General features: G+C 39.7%; 1 protein-coding gene and 2 non-coding genes across 3 annotated transcripts in view; 1 reads left to right on the forward strand and 2 right to left on the reverse strand.

Annotated features, from left to right (window-relative positions):
• Positions 1 to 22,910, forward strand: part of capn5b (calpain 5b) — a 72,635-nt gene extending 49,725 nt beyond the window's left edge. The window contains exons 4-13 of the mRNA XM_055226460.1: positions 1,659 to 1,867; positions 3,343 to 3,535; positions 4,684 to 4,877; positions 14,784 to 14,861; positions 15,903 to 16,098; positions 17,004 to 17,126; positions 18,064 to 18,260; positions 19,181 to 19,302; positions 21,409 to 21,545; positions 22,223 to 22,910. Coding sequence (XP_055082435.1) covers positions 1,659 to 1,867; positions 3,343 to 3,535; positions 4,684 to 4,877; positions 14,784 to 14,861; positions 15,903 to 16,098; positions 17,004 to 17,126; positions 18,064 to 18,260; positions 19,181 to 19,302; positions 21,409 to 21,545; positions 22,223 to 22,405 — 1,632 coding nt within the window. The 3' untranslated portion in view covers positions 22,406 to 22,910. The remainder of the gene's footprint in view (positions 1 to 1,658; positions 1,868 to 3,342; positions 3,536 to 4,683; positions 4,878 to 14,783; positions 14,862 to 15,902; positions 16,099 to 17,003; positions 17,127 to 18,063; positions 18,261 to 19,180; positions 19,303 to 21,408; positions 21,546 to 22,222) is intronic.
• Positions 3,956 to 4,027, reverse strand: trnap-cgg (transfer RNA proline (anticodon CGG)). The gene has a single exon. It is a non-coding gene; the product is annotated as a tRNA-Pro (tRNA).
• On the reverse strand, positions 4,255 to 4,326 carry trnap-ugg (transfer RNA proline (anticodon UGG)). Its single transcript has one exon. It is a non-coding gene; the product is annotated as a tRNA-Pro (tRNA).
• Positions 22,911 to 23,174: the final 264 nt, after the last annotated feature.

Genomic DNA, 23,174 nt, shown 5'->3' on the forward strand with positions numbered 1-23,174 from the left:
CAAGTGAGGTATTCCAGCAGTCTATGAAGTAGTCCCTTATGAATACTGTTTATACAATGTTGTTCTTGTCAACGACTAATAGAAGTCACCATGACATTTAATAAAAAATGTTTTGTTTTTTTTCATTTTCCCAAAAGTCTTGAAAAGTGACTTTAGATACATGGCACAGACACAGAACATGGTCCAGTCTGAATGAAATTGAAATGATTCCATCCACAGAGTCCAATGTGGTCATGTGTTCATTTTATTTTAAAATCCAGTGAAATTTTTTGGTGAAGATACACTACACATTTTTTTTAATATTCTTTATTTATTCTTTTTAACAGCCTTTTTACTGTATTATTAGGCTATTATAGACAATATATAATTTGCACACTATCAAAACAACCATTTAAACATGACCTCATAAACCATAGAATGTGTAGCCTACTTTTACTTATTTGTGTTACTGTAGATAAAAAGCTGCTTTTCAAAGATCCTCAGTTCAGTGCTTTTGTGCAGTTGTCTGCGCTGGTTTGGTGAGCCTCGTGTAACTTGAGATTGCTGGTATATTGCTATGCGGGTACTTCTCTCACTGCAGTGTGGCTTTCTGTTTGAGCTGACAACAAGTGTAAATAATGCTCACTGCTCAGCCTAACAGAGGTGCTACTAGTGCGTACTGCTCAAGTAAGAACGTAGAGATCATGTTTAAAAAGTAAGAAGTGACAATTAAAATTCATAAGAAATCTTGACACAATTTAAGTATCAAAAACATACCTGGAGTTTGTTTCATTAATCTGTTAATCCAGACTTGTCTTCTCTGTGCACTAAAAACTGCTCTGTGGGTTAAAGATGTTAATATTTCAATAAACTGAACCAAGGATTTAACACTTGGCTTTATTCCTTATTCAATTTTTGTGCAGTGAAAATTGCAGTTTGGGTATTTTTACATATAAAATACCTAATTTACATTTAAAGAAAAAATAATATTAAAAACATGTATATATATTTATGCCAGTAATCCATGGATATATCCATTTTTGCCCCTATGTGAGTGTTCTGATTCTCTCTATGGAGATGTTATTACATTGCCTGAAATGTCCCATGTCATGGCATTAAAATTGTCTATGTATTGTATTTCTAAACAATACCCTGAAAAACATGCACTCGGAGAACAGGCTTGCTTCCTCACAGATCTGACCTGTAAGCTGCTTCTCTACAAGGTACATTACTTTGCTGCCATACTGTGGAATATTCCAAGCAAAACAATGGCAACTTTAAACTAGTCAGGGGCCAGTATCATTTTGACAGAGGAGTTCAGTGTTGCTTTGAACTGCAGGATGTTTTTTTTTTTTTATCCTTTAAGGTCCTGTACATGATTTCTCATTTATTTGACCAAAATGTGTTTTGCCCCAGTACAGATATATTCTATAAGCAGCTCTTGAGGTCAAAATAAGTCAGCTGTGTGCTGTCTGCATTTACTCATAAAGCATTTTATTGTCTGATAATCAGTGCTTCTCACCTTAACTGTAAAACTCCACTTTGAAAGTGCTCATAAACTGGAGGACTTTTAGATCTTTTAGGTTTAGATCTGTCCAAAAATAAAATGCCATGTTTAGGATAGGCTTTCTGTGACCATCCAAACTCTAATGTGAATGGGATTTTGATGACTCTTCCAGGTCATCCCAGATTGGAAGGAGCAGGAGTGGGACTCGGAGAAGCCCGACTCGTACGCTGGGATCTTCCACTTCCGCTTCTGGCGCTTCGGAGAGTGGGTGGATGTGGTGATCGATGACCGACTTCCCACTGTGGACAACCAGCTGGTGTACTGCCACTCCAACGACAACAACGAGTTCTGGAGCGCCCTGGTGGAAAAAGCCTATGCAAAGTTAGTTTACACTATCTGTCTTTAGAGAGGGGGTATTTCTATGGGATATTAAATCCTAACACATATATTTAAAACACTATGTTACCTTTAATCGTTTTGAAAATGCTATAATTGCCACTCCCTGTGCTAAGTCACTCCTCCTTTATGAAGTTGTAGTATATTTTTTTGTGTCCTGCTTTTGTATATTTATCAATCAATTTAATTTTCTTTGTCCCCAAGACACACAGAGCAAGAGCAGAGTAGAGGAAAATACAATAATAAAAGAAAAACTCAAACAAAAGTCTCATCAGATCCAGTGTCAGGGCAGTTTGAGGGGTGTAAAAGCTGTCAGGACAAAAGTTTCCCTCTTCTGTGTCCTCTGTGTCCTACAGCATCACAGCAAAGTCCAGTCCAGATTAACTCTGGACACGCAACAGGAAATGCTGAAATCCAGTTGGTTTAAACCTAAAATGACTCCTCAATATCTATGTCATTGGGGACAGTTCTGAAGATGTTAACACAATCAATACATCATTACATTAAAGTGTCATTCTTTTAGTTGCACGCTGGGTTGCACATTTGCTCCCTTATATTGCAATTGGAAATAAAACAAATACAAAAGGATTTTAACAGAGTAGGACCTTGAGCTCTGATATTGTAGTTTTCTATCTTCATGAGGGCCACTTTAAATATACTATATTTTCAGGTCAAATGTATATTTTAATATTTTTATAACTGGTATAGGCTGTGCTGAGCTCCACTCACACTGTCCTATTTATATCTCATATAGGCCTACATCACCTTACCTTTCAAATGATGATAACACAAGCATTTGGACAAAGTATACTCTTTTAAGATGCCAGGGAGGATGGAAGATAGAAGGTGAATGGTAACAGCTAATTTAAAGAAACTACTGTTGATGTGCATACACATTAAGGTATACTACCCTTTAGGTATGCTACCCTTTAGTCAAAGTTAACCTAGGAGTCGGCAACCAATGGCTGTGTGAGTGAATAAAAAAACTATGTGTATTATGCATTATTTTTATGTTTGTATTTTAATTTGACAACAATTTACCATTTATTCTTGAGCCTCTGTCCACAGCACAGAATGGCAAGAGTCCAGGCTGCGTGGGAGCAGGGACAGAGCAGAGAAACACCATTTGCCATGGTGCTCCAGCCAGTGCAGCTCAAGATTTATAAGAATAAAAAATATTTTGAAGGTTGGAAAGTAAAACCATCGATGAAGTTACCTCTAAAATGCAGAGAGAGTGAAGGTGTTGCAGAGAGAGTGAAGGTGTTGTTTTAAATCTGAAATGAAGAGTAGCTTCTGTCAAAGATGTTTCAAAAACTGATGACAATTTGAGCACTGACATCCATACTTAATACCAATTTTGATACCACGATACCACGATGATAATAAAAACACTCTCTCTTTAGACAATCCAATGTGATTTTCAACATTAAATAATAGTACTTTCTTTGCTCTTCTTCCAGAGTGTATGGCTGCTATGAAGCCCTGGACGGGGGGAACACAGCGGACGCTCTGGTGGACTTCACTGGGGGGGTGTCGGAGCCTGTGGACCTGTTGGAGGGACAGATGGCCACAGACGAAGCCGCGAGGAACCAGCTGTTTGAGAGAGTGCTCAAGGTCCACAACCGCGACGGCCTCATCAGCTGCTCCATCAGGGTATGCACCAATACTCACTTAAAAGTCCTGCATTACACTAAATCGAAAACTGCATGTGCAAACAGGAACATAGCATGTGCAGTTGCATTATACACTGCAATGTAATATTTTTTATCTCAACTTTTGCAAAGCATATCAGCTCAACAGGTAAGTTGCCATCACTGGAAATATGGCGGTATATCACAAGACCAAGTTAGTGTCTGGTGAGAAACTATTATTTTCTGTTTATACCTTTTCTTCCACCTTAATAATGATTGTGTATGCAAAAAATGTCACACCCACTGCCACTGGCATTCTGCTGGTCCTCCATTTACAAAGCAAGGCTAAACTTCAGTGCAGGGATTCTTCTGGCAGGCAAACAAATCAAACTGTGCTCAAAGAAACCTTGGCATTTACAAAGTGAGCCTAAACTTTGGTGCAGGGCTCGTCCGGGATTTGAACCCGGGACCTCTCACACCCGAAGTGAGAATCATACCCCTAGACCAACGAGCCACATGTCACCACTCAAATGTTCTAAACAGTAATACTTAATTACTCTACCTGTTCTGGCTGGGATTTTATTTTAGACAAAGACAACATTAAGCCTTACCCGAAGAAACCCTAGCATTTACAAAGCAAGGCCAAACTTCAGCGCAGGGATTCTTCTGGCAGACAAACAATATTAAGACTGTGCTCAACAAAACTCTGGCACTTACAAAGCAAGCCTATATTTCAGAGCAGGGCTCGTCCGGGATTTGAACCCGGGACCTCTCACACCCAAAGCGAGAATCATACCCCTAGACCAACGAGCCACACTGTCCTTCTATTTTTAAAGTCAGAACCTGTTCTAAACAGTACTACTTAATTACTCGTTGAAGTGAGTGGACCCTTGCTTAAGTACATCATTTGGCTACTCCATACAATTATACCATAACGTTTCATCTGGCGATTTATCTTAATCATCAAGGCAGGGCCCAGAGTGGTTAGCACGCTGTGTACTGATCTAGCAAGATCTTTGACAAGTTAGAAAGCAACCCCAAATTGGAATGGGCTCAACTTGCCCAGGTCTAGACCAACAAGCCACATTTTAGAGAATAGAGTTTAGCACCTGGATTGATAAATGAGGCCTATGTATAAATACACTTAACTTGTGTGTTTGTGTCCCTCAGGCCACCACCATTGAGGACATGGAGGCGCGGCTGGACTGTGGTTTGGTCAAAGGTCATGCGTATGCAGTGACTGATGTGAGAAAGGTTCGCCTAGGCCATGGGCTGCTGGCCTTCTTCAAGTCTGAGAAGCTGCACATGATCCGCATGAGAAATCCATGGGGAGAGAAGGAATGGAGTGGGCCCTGGAGCGACAGGTACACTACAAGTCAAAAGTTTGGACAAACTTTTTCATTTGACGTTTTTCCTATATTTCCATGATTATTTACATTGTAGATTCTCACTGAAGGCATCAAAACTATGAATAGAACTTAGTTAACAAGTAGTGAAGTGTGAATTATTCAAAACAGCCACCCTTTGCTTTGATCACTGCTTTGCACTGTTGGTATTCTCTAATGAGCCCTGACAAGGCAAAGCTGTGGAGTGAACACCTTTTCAGGGAACTTCATCATGAAGCTCACTGAGATGTCACGTCCAGTACTGGTACTGGTATCAGTCAATGATCTGGGCATGTTTAGGCTTGGATCAGATTTACTGAATAGATCTGGACAATAAACTGAAAAGTGTCCTCCTCTGCTGCAGCTAACTCCCAGAGCAGCTTTAACACAAACTGATGAGGCTCCAAAGCTGCTAAGAACATTATTATTGACAGATAATATTTATATTTGTCAGCGTCTCCTCCCTCCTCAAAACAGTTCTAGGTACAGGTACAGTCAGTGTTGCTATCTTGTTTTTACTTATGAGAAAAAGAAAGTAGAAGTTGGAAAAGTAGACAGAAAGTTGGATGATATGGGGTATCAAACTGCTAAACAGAGGAGCAAGTACTCAGTCAGTGACAAGACAGGGAAAGACCGATGGCTAAGAATGCAGGGCACACCATAATTTATTGTTAGCCATCAAGCTCTAAAGTCCTACGTGAGCCGTCTGATGTTTTATGACATCCATATCTATGCTGTTTGAATAGAGATTGGATAATAAACAATATCACTAATCAAGGTATATTTTGTGTAATTCAGCTGAGGTGGCTGTGTGCTAGCTTTGTTACCCACAACTCCTGTATCATCATCATCAAGTACGCGGTCTCACTAGGATCTTTGTGTCAAAATGTTGCCCAAGAATGAAAATCCTGTAGTACATCCACTACAGTTGTCTGTAGTAGATGTAGTTCTCTTCACAGTAAGTTTCTTCACTATTAATTATTTGTTATCTCCACTGTCACTGTGACTGGTCTGTTTTATGGTATTGTGTGCTTTTATTTGTACAGGGACAGTGTACAACAGTACATTGAAGAGGACCTATTGTGCTTGTGCATGCTAAACAGTTATAATCTTTGACACGCATGGATCATTATGTTATAATTTGGACATTTTAAATCGCAATATAATTTTAAAACAAGTTAATAAAAGAAAAAAGTCTGCTAACTGCAGTGTTGCAAAACGGCAGTGTCCAAAAGAAGCAGATATCACGTTAATATCATTACAACAAAGAGCTGTAAAGTTGTTGTTGGACACTACTATGGATAGCTGCAGATCACGCTAGCAAGATGCTGATTTTTAAAAAAAATATTTATACCAAAATTACTATGCAACAGTGCTGACTCCTATGCATATCACAGATTAAAGAAAGAAAATTGGAGGATGAAGGAAGTACGGAGCAGTGGGTGTAGTAGTAGTGTTAGTAGTTACACCATAGAAGTAAAATACCCCTTCTTCAATTTGATTTGTAAGCTCTACTCTTGGCTTTATCTCACAGACTTCATCTGCATCATATTTCATCTGGAACCCTCTGGAGACAGGTGTCATTTCCTGAACATCACACATCATTTTCAAAATTTCCTAACCTAATTCCTAAAATGCCAATTCTTGCTCCTAGTCTCTGTGGTTTATCAAAATTTGATTCCATGAAAAATGAACAGCCAGTATTGAGCGAACAAGCCTATTTACAACGACACGGGCCCAGGAAAGCCTCTGAATGAAAAATGTCACGATATATAATGAAAAATGGACATGCAGTCGGGCTAATGGGGCCCTGAGTGATGCCCAGCGAGTGCAGTCTGTGCATGTGTCACTGTCCTCAGGAGACCCCTTCCATTTCTATGTGGAGTTGAAGAACAATGGGCCTCATTCATGAATGTTTTCTTAAAATATGTTCTTAAATTCCACTTTAAGAGGATGCTGAGTGGAATCTGACAGATTTACAATGCATTCTTATACAGCCAAATGTTTTCTTATGTGAGAGCTGTGCTACAAACACCATCACACTAATTTTATTTACATAAAAAAAATTTATATGTATTCAGTAAGAAACGCCCTCTAAGCTTCCATATGGGCTTGTTATTACATATGAAAGCGCGAGGGAGAGAGTGAAGGAGTAGGAGTCAGGTAGAGCACATCTACAGACTACCACTGTTTTAAAGCTTCAGTGGCAATTCAAAATGTTCAAACACACGTGAGCACACTCAGTGAGGGAACCAACACACTGAAATAAGCAAGGGAGTAGTGGACTCACAGTAAAGAGCGAGGGAGGGGGGTGAGGCTCTTGGAAATAAGTGCACTCTGGTCATGGGGGGTGACCGCGTGGTGACCAGGCACAGGGCTATAACAGTGCTCATATGGACAGGCGAGGCTGCAGCCAGCGTGTTAGACCATATAAACTACAAGCAAGAATGGAAGAAGTCCCCAGCCAACCTACATGCATGGAGGACTATCCAGGACTTGAGCCTGTGTGACTCAATAGACACACCCACACACAACTTTAAAAACACAAGCACAACTCTAGAAAGAAATAGCAGCTCCTGTAGCAGCTCCTGGATCTGGGCTTGGAAACACCTCTTCCAAGATCAGATCCAGGATGTTGTCAACATAATTTGCAATAATGGACAATTATTTGTTACTATTTCCTGTTTATTGAAAGTTTTAAATATTCTAATAATGTGTCTGTATTTATATTTTCTTTATGGGAGTTGAGATTATAGAGGTTAATTTTATGTATGGTACAGAGATTTGTTATTACTACTTTACATATTTCAGAAGTCAATGTGATGGATGTTGCTCTGTCTGATCATTTCTGTGTCTTCTTTGACGTGTCTGATTTTCCCAAATCAGCGGCTGGTCCTGCAGCTGTTTGACGGAGGCACATAAATAATAATACAGGTTCACTGTTTATGGAAATGATACACTTTGAAAATTCTGAGCTTTGACTTAAATCTCATCAGGCACCTCTGACAAAACAATCAGTGAATCTTCTGGATCATATGTATAATCTTGAGGATATGATGGAATATGCACTATCAGTGCACTCCTAGCTATTCCTAGTGTTAACATCTCCTCCACTGAAAATGTGTAGAATGTTTTTCATCAAGCTTGTGATAATGGGACTGGCTCCTGAAGACCACTGTGTTTATCTGTCATAGTGGTTGGAACATAATGTTACACGTTAAAACTACTTTTAAATACCAAACACCACCTAAATCCACTTCTGTGACCAACAAGTAGCCTTCGCGCATCTTGTAAACAAGCGCTTCGCCCAGTGTGCTAGAAGCTACAACTAACTAAGCTAACTAAATTAAGCATTTTTAGGTGGAAAATAACGAAATGCAAATACAAAAGGGGAAATGATCAGTTCTGTAATGAAACCAAAAAGTCACAAGAGTGACTTGATGCCAATAGATATACAAACAACATAATGGCAAACAGTGTTATTCAAGCTAATGCTAAAGTCAAAAACACCATACAAACCACTATGTCACATCAACAAATACAATAGTATTCATCATTATTTCGGTGTAATGTTTGACTCACCACATCAACTGAATAGATAGAAGGAAATGATGAAAGCAGTCTTTCAGCAAATTTGTGAAGCATTCCTCCTTGAAATGGTGCACACAAACAAAAAGCATCTTGGGCACATTCATAGCCACATTTTAATTACCAATTTTAATACAACCAACAACCGAACACCTAGCTTTATCATTGTGCACTTTCTACAAACTGGACTACAAACCAAAACAGGATGGCAGACTCAGAGAGCAGTGAGATGGAAGTTATTGAACTTGTATGGTCTTGTATGGAGACTCCCTCTGAAAATCGAAAATTGGAGGGCATTTGAGGGGAAGCCTAGGCTTATACGTAGAGACGGCATCCATCCCACGCAGGCTGGCTCCGCCCTGTTAGCTCAGAATATGATTTCTAGTCTAGATTGACCAGGTAAGACTAGCACGCAGAATAGCTCAGGGAAGCACAGTGATAGTGATGTTAGGGAGCAGTTTAGACCAGTGAGGCACAGCTCAGTCAGTGAGAACAGCTCCAAACAGACAGAGACTGTGTGTGCCCCACGTACAAAAAGTACAAATAAAACACCCCTAAACTCTGACAAGGAAGCTGTCAGATCTCATAACTTAATAAAAATAAATAAATGTGCCGCAAATAAACAAAATAAGTGTGTAAAATGTGGACTGCTAAACATCAGGTCTCTTTCCTCCAAATCTCTTTTAATAAATGAACTAATTGGCGACCTTAATATTGATCTGTTAGCCCTAACTGAAACATGGCTTCGGGAAAATGATTATGTTAGACTAAATGAATCTACACCATCAAGTCACATGAACTTTCAGAGTGCCCGGAGCACAGGTCGAGGTGGTGGTGTGGCCGTCATCTCTCATTCCAGTCTAATTCTCAGCCCCAAACCCAACTATACTTACCTCTCCTTTGAAAGCCTTGCACTCTCCATTACGTGCCCCAATTGGAAAAACCAAAAAGCTGTTATATTTATAATAATTTATCGACCTCCTGGTCCATATGCCGACTTCCTGACAGAGTTTTCTGATTTCATTTCAAGTTTAGTTTTGAATTGGGAAAGGATTGTTATAGTTGGAGATTTCAACATACATGTAGATAACGGCAGTGATTGCCTCAGTAATGCTTTTGGCGCGCTCCTGGATGGGATCGGATTCACCCAGAGTGTGAATAAGCCGACTCACTGTCACAATCACACTCTAGATCTCGTTCTAACCTATGGTATTGATATTAATGATCTAATTGTCCTTCCTCAAAACCCTATACTCTCTGACCATTTCTTAATTACCTTTCAATTTATACTAAAAGACTATCCAGCCCCACAGAAAAAAAATATAATGAAAAGAGCACTATCAGATAAATCGGTTACAGAGTTTAAAGAAATTATTGAGCCATTACTAAAAGATATGTCATGTAATGTAATACCAATAGATCCTCTAATAATATTAGATAAATTTACTCCTGTTGATGAGGTGGAGATTACCTCAGCCATCATGTCGTCCAAACCATCAACCTGTATGCTCGGCCCTATTCCAATCAGACTCCTCAAAGAAGCCCTCCCCCTAATAATAGATTCCATCCATAAGATAATAAATATGTCGTTAGAAAATGGCTACGTTCCTCAGTCCTTTAAGTATGCTGTGATTAAACCCCTTTTGAAAAAACCTAACCTAAATCCTGATGACCTAGCCAACTATAGACCTATCTCTAATCTTCCCTTCCTCTCAAAAATTCTAGAACGAGTGGTGGTGAAACAGCTCTGCCGCCACCTGCAGGACAATAATATATTTGAAAAATTTCAATCTGGATTCAGAGCTCACCACAGCACAGAGACTGCACTGCTTAAAGTAACAAATGACTTACTACTAGCTGCTGATAACGGGCTGGCTTCAGTCCTGGTCCTACTGGACCTCAGTGCAGCGTTTGACACCATTGATCACAACATTCTACTGCAGAGGTTAGAATGTGACATTGGAATCAGAGGGACCGCCCTCAAATGGTTTAAATCCTATCTATCAGATAGGTACCAGTTTGTTAGTATAAACCAGAGCACCTCTCCCTGTTCTAAAGTAGCCTGTGGTGTTCCACAAGGATCTGTGCTTGGTCCAATTCTATTTACTCTGTATATGTTGCCATTGGGGAACATTATCAGAAAACATGGCATTAATTTTCACTGCTATGCTGATGACACTCAGCTGTACTTATCAATGAAACCAAATCAGACTGATCAAATAGATAAACTCAGTACCTGTGTGAAGGACATCAAAACCTGGATGACCTTGAATTACCTGCTCTTAAATCCTGAAAAAACAGAGGTCATTGTCGTTGCTCCCAAAGGTCAAAGAGATTCTCTGTCAGACCAGATAATCTCACTTGACAATGTGAGTATAGCTTCTAGCCCTACTGTAAAAAATCTTGGAGTCCTATTTGATCAAAATCTCTCATTCACAGCCCATATAAACCTAGCTTGTAAAACCACATACTTTCACCTGCGAAATATAACTAAAATTAGAAATATTTTACCTAAAAACGTTGCTGAAAAACTCATCCATGCATTTGTTACTTCCAGACTTGATTACTGTAATTCTCTGCTTGCCGCCTGCCCCAAAAGTACTATAAGGAGCCTCCAGTTGGTCCAAAATGCAGCGGCCAGAGTCCTAACAGGAACTAAAAGAAGAGACCACATCAGTCCTGTACTAAAATATCTGCACTGGCTTCCTGTTGAGCTTAGAATCAAATTCAAAGTCCTCCTCCTGACATACAAAGCCCTAAACGGTATGGCCCCATCCTATCTGCAAGATGCTATTGTCCCGTACCAGCCAGAGCACTCCGCTCTCAGAATGCAGGACTATTAGTGGTTCCTAGAGTGTCCAAAAGTACAGTGGGAGGGAGAGCATTCAGTTACCAAGCTCCTGTGCTATGGAATCAACTCCCTGCTGATGTTAAACAGGCCCCCACAGTCTCTGTATTTAAGACCAGGCTTAAAACCTTCCCCTTCGGTATAGCTTATGACCAGGTTACTTAGTGAGGGAGTTAGGGAGTGACATTAAAACCCGGGATAAGATAGGCTGCAGTAGGAGATAACTAGCTGGGGGAAGTATGGCAACCTGAGCACCATCCTCTGCTTTGTCCTATTTTCTCATCAGCAATGCTATTCACATGTTGTCCCCTGTCCCACTCCCCCTGTGGAGTGTAACTCTTTCAGATGCCCCGATGACAGCTGGACCCTCTCCTCCTCCCCGCTTGGCCCTCCTCCACCCGCCTCCCTCTCCTCCTCGCCTGGCTCTCATCCTCCTCGCCCGGCCCTCCTTCTCCTCGCCTGGTCTTCCTCCTCCTCGCCTGGCCCTCCTCCGCCCCCCCCTCCCTCCTCCTCGCACGGTGGCTGAGTGGCAACACTCATGCCTCACAGCAAGAAAGTTTGGTTTGATTCCCGGGTCGCCCAGGCCTTTCTGTGTGGAGTTTTCTCCCCGTGTCTGGATGGGTTTCCTCCGGGTACTCCGGTTTCCCCCATCAACCAAAACATGAGCGCCCTTCGAGACAACTGTTGTTGTGATTTTGGGCGTTACAAAAATTTTAAAAAAAATAAATGAAATGAAAAAAGATAACAGATCGCTGAAAATTAATACGGCATATCTAAACTTCAATTGAAAGGTGTCTAAAAAGATATAGTGACCAGACTCACATCTTCATAAAGTGTGTGTATTCTGAATCCCAGGCAATCTTCTAGTGGTCCGGCCCAAAAGTGAAACCAGTCTTAAAGTAGAAATTTAACTCGAAAAGAGATTACATTCTGGTGATTTTACAAGCTAAATTTGTGCTCATGTATATCCATTTCCACATTTTGTTGTTTCTGACTAAGGGTTACACTGTCTTTTTCTTCCCATAATCCACTGCACAGTAGGATGACGGGTTTTGTAAAACAGCCCTTTAAGTCAATGGAACAGAGAGAGAAGTGGTTAAGTTGTACGATAATGTGGTGTGCATTATGAATGAGCTGTTAGTAAAGGTACCATGACTCCGGCCTGTTGAATAATTGATCCTGGTTTGATAGGAGCACTTACTGTAAATGGCGCTGACAGACAGTTGAGATGAAGATGATTGTGGACCATAAAAAGTGACATCAAGTGCTAATGTGTGCTGTGTTCTCCTGGAGTATCACTGCATCGCACAACATTGCATGATATTGGGACATTTCACGATATGGGGTACGGCTGTTAAGAACTGCAATATCGATATTATTGTGATATTTTAATACATTTGACTCAATAATTTCAGTTATAAATTAAACAATTACACACTTTAATCTACTAGTTAAACTGTGTCCAAATTAAAATGTAATAGCGATAAAACCAGGATGTAATAAGGAAAATCATTATTTAAAAAACAGCTTTACTCTTTATTTAACATGGTTTTTTTTTTAAAGAGGATTTATGCAAAATTTACTTTTTTTGCTTTCTAACATGTTTTAATGTTGTTCCTGTTGTTCCCTCCTCAAAAACATGCCAAAAGAGGTTTTATATGCCATCTATGCATGTTCAAGTAATATAGCGATCTCTCAGGCACAATTTGAACCCTTTTTACAGTAAGTGGTACAATTCTGTCCAGTGCTCATCCCACAAGACTACGTCACCCATGCTCCCATTTTATAATTCTCTATAAATATTTAAAAGCATAATACAAAACTGTACACAACACCTTTACACTTGACTTGCAATGTGCTGAAGGTTCATTAGCGGGGCGCATGCTGATTGTGTGGTGATAGCGCTCAGAACGAAGCGTGACTTAGCATTTTAGCAAAAGCATTTCAAAACAATAAAAGGTAACATGGTAATCTAAATATGTTACGTGTTAGCAGTTAATACCCCACAGAAGTAAAATACTCCCTCTTTAAAAACAGTTCATTTTTGTCAGATGGAGAACCTCGGTGTGGCTGCGATATATTGAGTTTGTGGTGATACTTTTGCAGTATATTGTGCAGCCCTTATTTAGTGCCTTGTCGAAACGATGTGCCAGTCAAATTGGCAGCTTTGCCTATAAAAGCCGACTTGTCAAAAATAGATGTCTGTGTTTATATGGATTTATTCAGTTGGTGGTTTTCAGATTCTTGAATGTCATGATGTCAGATGAGGGGCAGGAGCCAGTTTCCCCTGTTGATTACATTGTGCTTTGCCATGAAATATCCAAAAGGTAAATGAATAAATATTGAACCTGATCATTTCTATTAGCGACTAGACCCAAGATGTATCTATTTAACAACAAAAAACTTCAACTTTTAACAATATTCATTTTATCTGCCCCCATCTGTATTAAATATTATTGTCGTACAGAATGTTGTGATGTCTTGTGAAACCCAGCAATATGTGGTATATTTCAATAAGTATGCACTATATTTAGTGATTTAACGTCATATTAAAGCATTATTATTGTACACGCACTCATGAACTGTAGTGTAATATGAGGTTAGTGCAAGATGGTTAAGTCCAGAGACTACTATCTAACCCTTTTCCTAACCTTAAGCAAACCCTAACCATTTCCTAATCCTAACCTTAAACATCCTTAAGCATTTCCTAATCCTAACCTTAACCACAACCATAACCTTATTTAAAACCCTTTGTCTAAACGTCATTCCTTTTAATGACCAATTGTAGCAGACTGTCCCTCTGGATCCGACTATTTAGCTCACACCACGCTAATAACCAGTGGCATTGTTTTTGGATTAGCGAATGCCGTGAGAATCTGACACTGGCAATTTAATAGCTGTCACAGTGCTGTATTCTGTATTGTTCAAATAATTATGTTGTATTATTATTAGGTATCATTAAGCTGAATTCAGCCAAAACAACAGCATTTTCTCCTCCCTTTTGCTTGTCACTCATATCAGTTCTACCTTTACCTTTCAACCTGTTGCCTTTTACGTAATTCATCTAAATGCACTCTCTCTCCTAGGACAGTAGTGGACTAAAGAAATTCTTAGTCAACTAAAGACATGTCCTGTCAATCTTTGTTTTGGTTCTCGAGCTGATTATGCTATGCTAAGTTATTAAATGTCCCTGTGTACCTGACCCAAACTGCACTCACAAAAATACAGTTTTTGGTCGAGTAAGACTCCATCAACCAGTTAATCCAATAACCAACTAAAGGCCTACAGCCCTACTCTCACCCCCTTCCTCCTGTCTTTGACCTATTGCTCCACCTCATACCATCTCCTCCCCAGTAGCAGAATCAGCAGCCCTCTTAGCCTCTCCATCTTGTCCTACTATTATTTGGGTCACATAACTCAAATGCATGTGTTGTTTTTGCTGTGTGCAGCTCAGAAGAATGGAACAAGGTGAGCAAGAGCGAGAGAGAGAAGCTGGGTGTCACCGTGCAGGACGACGGAGAATTCTGGTCAGATATTTACTCATTTATTCATCTGTGTGGTCTCTGATTTTAAGGTTACATTTTTATATATATTATAATCTTTTTCTGTGCTTTTGAATAATTCAATTACAATTTTCATGAGCAAAAAAGTGCCTCAAAAACAATTTCGTGGAAGCTAATCAGAAAGAATGTGTGAAGGCTCCTCCTCCATCCAGTTGGTTTAAACCTAAAAGGACTCTCTCTGATCTGAATGGTCATTACCTAAATACCAGCACCTGCAGCCAATCATTAATTAGTGCTAGTGCAGCCTCTGCAGCTCAATGTGTGAATTTGCTTGTCCCCGGGAGGCATCAGCCGACTTTGAATCTTTATCTGTGGTGTCATTGCAACTATGCTGTGCATATCGTAACTGCAAACATCACCACCACTGCATCCGCTAATAAACAGAGCATCAGGGACAGGCAGAGTGACGGACGTAGAGGCGCCAGATACAAACTCAGAAAATGGTGAAAATAAGGAGGTGACTTTATTACTTGTAAGTTGTAAAGTTAATTTGCAGCCTTCTCATCCATATTGTATAGAATTGTACAAGTACATCTCCGCCATGTTAGTGCCATATGAACCATCTCACACTCTGAGGACTTCAGGGACCGGCCTCCTGCTGGTGCCCAGAGTCAGGACTAAACATGGGGAATCAGTGTTTCAGTTTTATGCAGCTAAAATCTGGAACAGACTTCCTGAAGCTGTGAGACAGGCCTCTACTTTGACAATGTTTAAATCTAGGCTCAAAACACAAAACACTGTTTAAATCTAAGCTTAATCTCTTTCTTATTCTGCAAAGCACTTTGCATAATTTTGTGAACAAATTGTGCTATAAAAATAAACTTGCCTTGTTTTGCCTAGTGTGTGGTGAACTTAAGGCAATATTGGGCTTGTACGTTTTTGTTCACAAACGTTAATAAAACAAAGCTAAATTGAATGAAACCAAAACTCTGGACTTAAAATGTTTAAAAGCTGCTGTAGATCAGTTGTAGATGTTCCTTCTCATTGGCTCTGTGTTGTCTCCAGGATGACCTTCGATGACTTCTGCCAGTACTTCACAGACCTGATCCTGTGCCGCCTCATAAACACGTCCTACCTGAGCATCCATAAGACCTGGGAGGAGGAGGTGATGAGGGGGTCCTGGACTCACCGCCAGGACCCCCTCCGCAACCGGGCCGGGGGCTGCATCAACCACAAAACCACCTTCCTGCAGAACCCGCAGGTAGATGGACCCTGAGAACAATCCTGACTAGTCCACCATTATAATAATCCTAATCATATTTTAATAATTGCTATTGGTGGTTTTCAGATCCTAGAGTGTGATAATGTCATACTCCCAGATTGGGGACAAGAGCCAGATTTTTATTTTGAATACCCTAAACTTTCCTGAAATATTTAAAAGGTAAATTCCCAAGTTTTAAATCTGATCATTTCTGTTAGTAACTAAAGCTTAAAACTCAATTTATTTTAACAAAAACCTGCCCCTCCACCTTTTTGTATTAAATATTATTGACCTGTAGAATGTTCTGATCATCTGTCATCTGAAACCCAGCAATAGAGCGATATAAAGAGCAAGAGATATATTAGCCAAAACAAACTTAAACAACCCGATAAACTGCTGGGTCACTACTGGTCATTCAGTCTATATATACTGATGGCACAATCCCGAGTGTTTCTGAGTGTCAGATGACTTCACAGCATTCTGTTGAAATACTGTGAGCTTTTGGGTCCTAGTCCCTAATAGAAATGATCAGGTTCCACATTTGTGAACATTTGAGTATTTCATAGAAAAATACAATGTAATCAATAGGAAAAACTGTCTCTTGCGCCCATCTGCAAGTATGACGTCAGAATTCTGTGGTGGAATTTGCTGTTTGACTTTCAGATTGCAGATTTCATATCTCTGAAATTACTGAGCCTATCCACATGAAACCAAAACTGGCAAAAACTGACAAAAAGTTCAAAGTCTTCCCCACTCTACCCACCTCTGGTTAAAATGTATTTTAAAATATCAGTGTTCAATGGATAGGTCTTCATTATGTTTCTATGTACTACTTTGTCCATTTACTTAAGTATAATATTTTTGTATAATGATGCTTCTCTTACCTGATAGTGTGTCCTTTGCAGTATGTGTTTGATGTGAAGAAGGTGGAGGACGAGGTGCTCATCTGTTTACAGCAGAAGGAGAAGAGAGCCACTCCCAAAGAGGGCAAGTCTGAGAACCTGGCCATCGGCTTCGACATCCACCGGGTACATACCCTCCCACTGACCTCACACTACAGCCCATAATACTATTACTGACCGCACACTGGACAATGCCACTGTAATTACATTTGGACATTGAAACACATCAGTTCACCTCAGTGCAGTCTGGGTCTCCTAAGGTCTTCACCGCGCTGTCTGCCCCACAACTAGTTGGTTTATGGCCATCAGACTAAGAAGATTGATCCCAGCATCACTGGACAGTAGCTTAGCAGGAGAGCCCATGAGAATATACTGTTGTTTTCTTGTACAAGACAGCTTACATAAAACAAGCAGTGGCTCAGTGGATGCAGCTAGATACTTTGTTTCTAAATAAATAATATGAGTTCTTCATCCATTGATGTTACAATTCTGCCAGAAGTGGGTAGTATTTATTTACAGTTATTCTGTTACATTTACTTGACTAACTTTTTAAAGAAATTGTACTTTTCAGATTATTTTTCCAGCAGCAGATGTTAACCCGTACTTGAGTAATATTTTTTAATTGAATAACAGTACTCTTACTTGAGGAAAAGTTGTGACTGCTCTTCCCACTGTGTCTACAAGTGACAAAAGCTTTATGTGGACAATATGCAATTATTTGAACATTTGTGTTTCTTGCAGAGCTTCTTCAGATATTATTTAGTTTGTCTCATTTTTATGTCTATACTTTAGAAATATCATATTTTGTGCTTTATAAAAAAATTTTATCCTTCAAATTACATTATTTCAAATTATAAATCAGATGTTGTGTAATTTCTTGGACCACTACATTGTACTTCTACTTTATTATTATTATTTTGAAGTAACGTTACTCTTACTTGAGTGTAATTTTTGGCTACTCTACCTACCTTTGAATTGTGCCAGTTATTTCAAGATTCAGTCAAGAGTAATCCAAATAGTTTATGCCTACATGAGTATCTAATTGTGTTTTCCTGCCCTGCAGGTGGAGCTGAACCGGAAGTACCGTATGCACACTGCGCAGCAGAAGGTAGCGGGCTCCATCTACATCAACTCTCGCTGCGTGTTCCTCAGGAAGGAGCTGAAAGAGGGACGCTACGTCATCATCCCCACGACCTTTGACCCCGGGCAGCAGGGCGACTTCCTGCTACGCGTCTTCACTGATGTGCCTTCAGACTGCAAGTAAAGCCTTCGTCCTGTATCCTCATCCTCACATGAGAAATAAACACTGTTAGATCTGAGTCTATTAGTTAATGCTATCAGGATGTCAATATAAAATGCCTTTAACAACAAAGAAGGTGTAGAAAGAGTCATTTGTGCCAAATGCAGTCATCCTGTCAAATAAGCAGTAATGTAATGCATGTGTATGTGGAGCACACTTCTTTTGAATGTAGTGGACATTTTATAAACTAATCATTCAATTATGAAGCTGCGGTGGAATGACCAAAGCAAATTCCCTCTATGGTGGACAATAAAGTTTAACTCAAAGCTATCATCTGTAACTAGACTGTCCGGCCTGGCCATGTTCTATTCTCACATATCACTGTCTGACAGTGTGCCAGCTTTGGATTGACAGAAGAAAAGCAGAGAGCAAAGGCCAGATGAGGGGAGGGAGCAGGGGCCAGGTGAGGGGAGGGAGAAAAGATTTCACATCTGCCATCTACTGGTAAAAAAAAAAAAAAAAAATCAAACTCAAATAAACAGATGGTTCCTTTAAATTAAGTCTAATGTTGCTTTAATTATTTTTCAGTTGTCAACAAAATCAATTGACACTGGTTCTGATGGCTGACTGCAATTTTCTGTTCAATGTGATCGTGATCCAAGATCACGATCACATTTTAACATGTCCCAGCATTTTAACATGTCCTAGAGCAGAAATGTTTAGGAGAACACTGAAATATGAAAGGTGAAACTGTAACAACACTGTAACAACTCAACACTAGATGGTCTTTGCAGACAGCGCATAACATCATTCCATCATATCTTAGGTATCATATCTTAGGCAAATGGTTTCAAATGATGGTCCGATTATGTTCATTAACTCTTCATGTTCATATAATTTCCATAAGGTCCTATTGGTAACACTGTGTGTGTTTGTGTAGAGAGCTGTCCCTGGACGACCCCCCGCAGACATGCTGGACAGGCATGTGTGGGTACCCTCAGCTGGTCACTCAGGTCCATGTGCTGAGCGCAGAGGGGCTGCAGGGACCTGACTCCAACGGAGGTCTGCACACGGCACGCGCTAGCTCAGAGTTAACACACGAAGCACACTACTGCACAGGGATGTTATCTGGAGCTCTTCATATGGGTCATATCTGGGGTTATGCCCTGGTTCAGTCACACATGAAAGGAGCTCTTCACATCCACAAGTGTTCCTCTGCACAAAGTCCTACACCATCATCCGACTCCTCCTCATCACATCTCAAAATGTAGCTATTGTTTTAGCCTAATTTCAAATTTTGTTTTACATACATATGCATACACTACCAGTCAAAAGTTTGCGCACAGTTTTTAATCCATGACTATTTACATTATAGATTTTCTGAAGGCATCAAAACTATGAATGACACATATGGAAGGCAGCAAACAAAAAATAAACTCGAAATAACGCCAAATTTGGTTTAGATTTTAGATTTTGCTTTGATCACGGCTTTTTTATATATTGTCTACATTTTATTGTTTCTAATAATAATGTGATCTTCCATTGGACAGAAACAAATCAGTCTAAGTTCATGCCAAACTTTATACTGTACTGTCAGAAAAAAATAAGAAACAACAAATTAAAACTAGTCCCAGATGTCTAGAAAGAAAGAAATTTACTAAATAATTAAATTCAAAAACAAAAAGAGTCTGTCCTCTGCAGAATTTCCTCTGGGCAGCACTGGCTCTGTTTAGACAAGAGATATATGCACTTTAGCGCCATCTGCTGATAGAGGGCACACATGTTTTCATCAGCTGAATGCACTGCTCTCTCAGTCGGTGCTTATGGTGTGTCAGGCCCAGTCATTTTGAGCTCAAACCTAAAATCATCATATACACATTTAATCATTTAAATGTTCAAAAATAAAGTGGGTTTTAAATGATCCTTAGTATTTACAAGACCTTACAAGACCTGCCTTTTATTAAGTCATCATGTTCCTGTTCAGAGCTGGGTATATTAGCCAAACATTTTACATTTATCACAAACTTATTTCTGCCGTGCATGAATACTTTTAAAATACATTATCAACCAAATAAATATAATAAATAAATTTCTGGAGGATCTCTAAATATCAAATAGTTCAGAATTAAATGTATTTATCAATGAGATTTTACTTTAAGAATGTGACTTTTTATAAAACAAAGGTATGTGTTTTTAGAGTCTGTATAGTCCAGGTAACTATGACGATTATAAAAATACAACAATGATTATTTTTAATTCTTGACTAGCCCTGATAAGTTGATTAATCGTTGCTATTGCACTTAAGATATCATTGTCTCGATCAACGTTATCACCACCAGTACATGCCCATTGACATACTTTCTTCGGTCTCCAATTTTACTTTCTTAATCACTGATACCTCATTGGGCACTGCAAATTTCCTTGTTTCTTTTATTAAACCATTTTAGATCAGTATTGTGGTTTAGAATGTCCAAATTATAACATAATGGTCCATGGGTGTCATAGATTATAATTATATAGCAGACACAAGCACAATATGTCTCCTTTAAAGGTCTTATATTATGCAAAATTGACTCTGACCTGTTAGACATGTTATAATACAGTTACTTCATCACACCTGGAGTTGTCCATTGTTTCATTCACATATATATATATATTTTTTCTTGTGATCTCATGAAACGATTTTCAAGTTAGCATCTATCATTTACCTTTTGTTTAGCAGAGATTCACTGAATTGGCTAAAAACAGTTTAAAAACACAGTTGAGAACTTCCTGTATTATCACATGACACCACAAGGTGGAACAGAGTGTTTTCTGTTTGAGAGAAGAACTAAATATGCAGGTTTTGTGTGTTAAACATGTGTAAATGAAACCAAACATAACATAACAGTTTTCCTAATGTGTGTGCATGTGTGTGTGTGCCTGTGTGTGTCTCTGTGTGTGTGTGCCTGTGTGTGTCTCTGTGTGTGTGTGCCTGTGTGTGTCTCTGTGTGTGTGTGCCTGTGTGTGTCTCTGTGTGTGTGTGCCTGTGTGTGTCTCTGTGTGTGTGTGCCTGTGTGTGTCTCTGTGTGTGTGTGCCTGTGTGTGTCTCTGTGTGTGTGTGCCTGTGTGTGTCTCTGTGTGTGTGTGCCTGTGTGTGTCTCTGTGTGTGTGTGCCTGTGTGTGTAGCTGTGGACCCATATGTGATCATCTCGTGTGAGGGGGAGCGTGTGCGGTCTCCGGTCCAGAAGGACACACGCTGCCCAAACTTTGACGTCAAAGGCATCTTCTATCGCAAAAAACCCAAGGAGGCCATCCACATCGAGGTGAGCACCTGGTGGAGTAATGTGGTTATCATCAGGGAGTCAAGGGACCTGTCTCTCTTATCATTTTAGATCAATATTACAGTTTACAGTTAAATATAAATTATTATAAATGATTATCTATATATGTTAAGAAATACTAAAAATAAAACATAACATGTCTTGTTTAAATGATTTCACATGCTTAAAAATACACAAAGTACACAATGGATAGCATGCAGGTTCAAACAAATACAAACTTCCTCATATGATTTTATTTAGGTCCTCTTTCTCCTGTTTATATCCTCCTTCTCCTCCTTATATCCTCCCTGTCTCCTCCTTATGTCCTCTCTCCTCACTCTTTCTCTCCCTCTCTCCTCTTTATATCCTCCCTCTTTTTATATCCTCCCTATATCTGTCCCCTCTTCTCTTTATACTCTTCATCTCTCTTCCCTGTTTCCCTCCCTCTCTCCTCCTTATACCCTCCCTCTCTCCTCCCCCTTTCTCTCTCCTCTCCAACTCCCTTCTCCTCCTTCATTCTCTCCCTCTCTCCTTTTTATACCATCTCTCTCTCCTCATATCCTCATTCTCTCCTCTCTCCTCCCTCTTTCCTTATATGCCCCCTCTTTCTCTCCCTCTCACCTCCCTCTTTCCCTCCCTCTCTGTCCCTCTTTTGTCCTCTCACCTTCCCCACCTCACAGATCTACAACCGGAACATAATCATGGACACGTTCCTGGGCCAGGTGGTGGTGCTGAGTGACCCCAACGAACGACAGGAGCAGCACAGCCTTCACCTGCGTGACAGGGGCAACCGACAGGAGAGTGACCTGCCGGGCACACTCATGGTGCGCCTCTGCACCTCCACCACGCTCACCAACATCTGACGCCATCGCAACCACTGCCCCCAAAGTAGATCACTCATTCTCCCTCGCGTCTCTCATGTGGTCACTCACATGACACTGCAAAAATCATGTGATTTACATGAGTTACAATGACTTGACTTTTGGATTTTAAAACTATATGTGACACTTTGATTTTAAATTTCAAAACTATTTTTGCCACCAGATATTAAGTAGACATGTTCAAATCAAATATAGCTTTTACTGATAACAAATGAAATGCTGATTATTACATGATGACTATTGTCTGTGTAATCCCTCAGTCATCCAGGTCTGATCCATATGAAGGAGGAGTTTCACTCACACTAATTTCATCTTTTGCTATGATGGTCATTATCCAATCAGAAAGCAGAATGAGCCTCAGAGGAGTCTCTCATAATATGTTGAGAGTGCAGGCTACACACAGTTTCTTCAGTTTCGTACTTTTGATTAGGTTAGATTCATTTACTCATTGGCAAAGGTTGGTTTCAAAATATTTCTCAGTTGTTTTCAAAAAAAATAAAATCAAAGACAGAAACAAAATTTGACTATGTCCTTGAGGCAAGTTTTGAATATCTAAAAAATAGTAAAAGCCAAATGTAAAATCTGTCAGCTGGGGGAAAAAAAACAAAAACAAAAACTAGAGCTTTAAGTATCTGCTGATATCTGACATCAACTGATACTAGAGCATACTAAATACTAGAGACTGAAAACAAAATTGATTTCCTTTAAAAAAAGTATCTACAGAACAAACAGATTTGAAAGAAAAGTTCAA

This window comes from Periophthalmus magnuspinnatus, chromosome 14, assembly GCF_009829125.3.
Source record: "Periophthalmus magnuspinnatus isolate fPerMag1 chromosome 14, fPerMag1.2.pri, whole genome shotgun sequence".
Lineage (NCBI taxonomy): Eukaryota > Metazoa > Chordata > Actinopteri > Gobiiformes > Gobiidae > Periophthalmus > Periophthalmus magnuspinnatus.